Below are 4,738 nucleotides of genomic sequence, written 5' to 3'. Positions count from 1 at the left end.
TGCGGGCGGGCTTGCCTATCGCCCCTGTCCACGGCGCCTTACGAGCCGAGCGAGTAGGCAACCCGCCCGCACTCGTGCATGCGGTACAGCATAACTACAGAAGAGCGCGACCTGAATCAGACACCTGGTACATAGAAAGGAGGAAGAAAAATAGCTGGGTGGAACATTTACGCTCCTGATTGGTCGAGAGTTTCCCGGCCCTCCTACTAGAGCAGATCATCCATGTTGACCAATCAGTAACCGTCATCTTCTACCCCGCTATTTAATTCGGTCCTCGAGTCCCCTATGACTCTATAGTTCACATTGTTCATAAGAAGCGACAACACGCTGCGCGGCACTCGGTCGGCTGGCGGAGGATGGCACCGTACCCGTGGGGGCGACGACCCCTTACGACCCGATCATTGCCAGCGCCAGGTCGTCACTTTCATGTAATCTAGCATTACTTTCAGCTATTCCCACACAGCAGACAATGTCCAGAAGGGACGCGAAAAGCGGCGCCCGCAGGCCCGTACAAAATGCAAAGGCATAAAGAAAGACACCCTTGCTCCACACCGCAGTGCTCAACTCAGTGCACCTTTGGCCTATTGCTGATTATGTAGGTACTGGCCTCTCACTCGAGATATTTTCAGAATAGTGTAAATGTTTTCGCTCATTCCCAACCGTGTAAATTTTGTGAATACAACGTAAAGCGATAAGGCGGCGCGTGCGTTTACCGAAAGAGAGAGAATGAGAGGGCAGACGAGGGAAATAAAGAAAGATGGGGGGGGGGGGGGGGCTGGCGGTGACAAGTTTCGGAGAAGTGCGGAGTCGGACCATGGTCGGACGAGGGCCGGCATCGACCACAGGTACAAGAAGCCCAGGCCCGGCTCGGCCCCGCGCCCCCTTGCATCGGCTGCACTTTTCTCCGCTCTGCTCGGCTCGTCAGCCCGGGGCTCCGGCCTCCGGCCGCGGCCAGGGCAGAGCCAGGGCCTTGTCTGGCCACCTGGACCCTTTACGACGTCGTCGCTCCGCCCGGTCCGGCTCGGCTCGGCCTCTCTCCGGGGGCCTCGGCGCGCCCCGGCAGGGCTCGGGAGGGCTACGGGCTCGGCTCGTCTCGGCCCGGCTCGGCCCGGCTCGGCTGCTCGGCTGCGGCCGCCGGGCCGCGGCGGGGGCCGCGGAGCCGCAGGGAGGGGGAACCAGGCGGGGGGTCGGCCGCGGGGCCCAGGGGGGCGCACTGACTGCCGCCTGCCTGCCTGCCAGCTCGCCAGACCGGCTGCTCGAAGAGGGGAGTGAGTGAAGTGAAGTTCTCTCTCCTCTCCTCTCCTCTCTTCAGTCAGCTCTGTGTTCTGTGCTTTGCTCAGTTGTGTGCGTGTGCCTGCTCGAGGCTGGTGCCCCCTGTGCGCCGCGTTCGCCCGCCCGTCCGTCAGACTACGCCTCCGCGGCGCTTCGCGCGGCCCCGTCCCCGTCGTCGACGTGGTGGTGCACATCGAAGTGCCCCGCTCTCTCCGGGCCAGCCGGCTGGCGTTCGCGAGTGTGTGACACTGTGACATTAAGGCCTGCCATTGGGATTATACTTCAGCTGCAGGATGGACCGCAGGGAGCCCGCGGCCCCGGCCCACGGCCTCTAGCCGAGTAGGCGGGGGAGTGCGCGCCCGGCACGGCACGGCAACCCGAAGCGAGGTACATTACTCTAGACGGACTTCTCTACGGGCGACAGGAACAAGGCTTGTCATTGTGTGTGTGTGTGTGTGTGTGTTTGTGTGTGTGTGTGTGTGCGCGCGCGCGCGCTCGCCCGCTCGCTTGCGGTGTGTTGGCCGAGTGCTGTTATCAGGTGCAATAGTGCAATAAAATGGCAACAGGCCGCGCTGGCAGCGCATATCCCGTAGCGCCCTTGACACACACGTCCCGGTTACACCTTAGTAACCCCGCGCATCACACCCCTGGACCCGCGACCCCCTGGGCCGCCGCTGCACGCCCCGCGGCAGGTGCGGCAGGTGCAGCTCATTAGAGAAAGAGTCGTGCCCGGCCCGACCTGCTGGTCCGCTCGTTTTTGACGGACTCGCCGGTGTGTAAAGTGAGAGGGTAGGCCAATCACGAGGAGCGCTCTTCGTGTGGCTCGCCCCGCGGGTCACCTGCTCAGGTGTCGACGACTCTTTTACACACATGCTACGCCGAACACCAACGCCACCACCACAAGCGACACCGTCCTAGCAGGTGTGGTTTGTGTGTGTGGTGTGTCCGTAGATGTTCGTGGCCCTTACGGTGCACCTGCAGTGCTGTGCGCACGCGTGCCGTGGGCAGGCTGGGGGCCTGCTTCACATGGGCGGACCCGCTCCTGCTGCAGCTGCCTCTGATGTCAGGTTACAGGTCGGTTGTTGCCTCCTGGTTGTTGCTCCTTACCTTCTCCGTGCCCCCCCCCCCCTCTCCTGCTTGTCCAGCTCCGAGCTGTCACGAGCGAGACAGTCTCTCGACCCGGATATGGCCCCGCCAGACCGGGCAGGCCCACCCAGCTGCTCTCTGCACACGCGACCCGCGATTGTGCGTGACGCCCGTCATGCTCGTTTACCGGTTCAACGCCGTACATGCGGGCGCAGCGGAAAATCATTGACCGTGGTCAGTGTGCGGCGTACTGCGGGGACTGTATTTAGAGGGAAAACTGTGTGTGTGTGTGTGTGTGTGTGTGTGTGTGTGTGTGTGTGTGTGTGTGTGTGTGTGTGTTGTGTTGTGTACGTAACAGACGGACTGATAGACAGATATGGCGAGCGCCTGCAGCTGGCCGGTGGGCAACACGGCGACACACGTGCGCGCGTGGTGCCTACCTTGCAGGCGACCTCCCCCGACCCTGACCCTGACCCCCGTCCGTCTCGTTTGCAGGTGATGGGGTTCTCGGCGGCGCTGCAGAGCAAGGCTGCGCACGAGGCCCTCCTCTGCCGCCAGGATGCCGAGGTGCGCTTGCTCGAAGTCATGCGGCGCTGCATCGTCAGCAAGGTGCGCTCCGACCGCGACTACGCCCTGGCCCTGTCCGCCCTCGTCCAGCAGGGCCTCAAGGAGCGCGCCGAGGACCTGGCCGGGAGCCTGGTCGCCAAGGTGAGACTGAGTTTCTTCTAAACTGACCCCCTTTGACCCCCTGTGGCCCGCCTTCTGATCGCCCCTTCTCCCCTCCAGGCGTGGCGCGGCATGCTCGAAGAGCTGGACAACACGGGCAAGGCGGTGCGACAGAACGCCGACTGCCTGGAGAAGGACACGCTGGAGAAGCTCAACACGCTGCGCGCCGAGAAGCTCAAGGCCCGCATGCAGTACAAGGAGGAGCACAACCGCATCGCTCAGCAGTTCACCACGGTGAGTCCGTCCCCGGGGGACGTTGTTGGACGTGCGTGTCATGTCATGTAGTGGTGGTGCCCGTTGCTCGGCAGAGGTGTGTCGTGTAGTACGTACCGCGCTCGGCCTCGCTGCCCGCCGCACCGCGGCCTCGGCTTGGCTGCGTGCCGGGCGGTGCCGGGGGCCGGGCCGCGGCCGGCGCGCGAGCGTCCCGATTGTGCTCGCGGCCAAATCGACTTCCTTGACGCCTCGCCTTCACGCCTGGTGCGAGTTGAGGGATCCCGCCGGGTCTCTCGCCACCCTGCGGGAGTATAAGCGTCGCCCCACGATCGAGAGCCCGCACCCCGTAAAACATATGTATTCCGAGATGACGAGTGTTCGGGCCACCCGGCTCACCAGTATAGAGCACATTCTAGCGCAGCGGCGTGGGGCGGCGCGGGGCACGGGTGGAGTGAGTTGGGCCCCTTGGGCGCGCAGGGGGTCGAGCGGCCCGGCGGTTCCTGGCAGCCGTCCAGGTGGCCATATGAGCGCTCGGCCGTGGTGGGGCGTGGCTGCGTGGCCGGCGAGGCCCAGCGGGAGCGAGCCCAGGCCGCTCAGGGCTCTGATTGGGACCCGAGAGGGTCACCGGCAGGTCACCGGGGCCAGCGGCGGCCAAGCGCCCCCATCACCACCACTCACCACTCTGCGCTGATGATGCCTGGGCGCTAATTTACCCTCGCCGGCTCTTCTGCTTGCCCTGCAGCGCGGCGGCGGGTCCGGGTCCCGGGTCGGCGCCGGCGGCCAGGTGTTCCGCGCAAACACACAAACGAATGAGCTGCGCGCCCGTCTTTGCGCCATTGTTTTCCCTCCGCGCTTCCGCCGATAACCCGTATCTCTCTTGGGCTTTGCTACGGCTGGCGCGCCACGGCCACGGCCACGATGAGTCAAGCGGCTTCCGGCGACTCAACCTCCTCCTCGCCATGGGTACGACACGCGATGACTGCATAAGTACGAGCAATAGTGCTCCCGGTCGCGCCGGATATCGCCGTGTATCGTGAGATTCTGACATTTCGCTGCACGTTATAGCGGTTTGCTAATTGTCTCGGGCGGCTGCGAGTAGTCCGGCGTGGAGCAAATCCCCTGGCCCCCTTCCCCCCGCGGGCAGCAGCAAGCGGCCTCCATGCAGGAATTTCTGTTGCAGCTCTGCCCGTTTTTTTCTCCCGCAGCTTTGAGTCTGGTCGGGCGTAAGCGTTCATCCCCGAGGAGTCGCCCGAGGAGAGTACGGTAGTACGGCGGCGATGGGAGAGCGTTCGCTCGCGGCCTCCCAGCTGTGAGCGACGACAGCAGACGGATCGTCCACTTCGCCCCGTTTGGCGTGGCGGGGCGTGGGGCGTGGGGCGGTGCACGCGCTCTTCCCATTTCTCTCGCGATATGTGCTCCCCCCGCTGCCCCCCTGCCGCGG

General features: G+C 64.4%; 1 protein-coding gene across 1 annotated transcript in view; it reads left to right on the top strand.

Moving 5' to 3' along the window:
* Window positions 1-4,508, top strand: part of LOC127751309 (tyrosine-protein kinase Fer-like) — an 11,993-nt gene extending 7,485 nt beyond the window's left edge. The window contains exons 2-4 of the mRNA XM_052274640.1: window positions 2,854-3,066; window positions 3,145-3,318; window positions 4,503-4,508. Of these exons, the coding sequence (XP_052130600.1) occupies window positions 2,854-3,066; window positions 3,145-3,318; window positions 4,503-4,508 (393 nt within the window). The remainder of the gene's footprint in view (window positions 1-2,853; window positions 3,067-3,144; window positions 3,319-4,502) is intronic.
* Window positions 4,509-4,738: the final 230 nt, after the last annotated feature.

The sequence above is a fragment of the Frankliniella occidentalis genome, unplaced genomic scaffold, assembly GCF_000697945.3.
Source record: "Frankliniella occidentalis isolate FOCC.00 unplaced genomic scaffold, Focc_3.1 Scaffold420, whole genome shotgun sequence".
In the NCBI taxonomy this organism is placed as follows: domain Eukaryota; kingdom Metazoa; phylum Arthropoda; class Insecta; order Thysanoptera; family Thripidae; genus Frankliniella; species Frankliniella occidentalis.
Note: the sequence above shows the minus strand (reverse complement) of the source record. Positions and strands in the feature narration are given on the sequence as shown.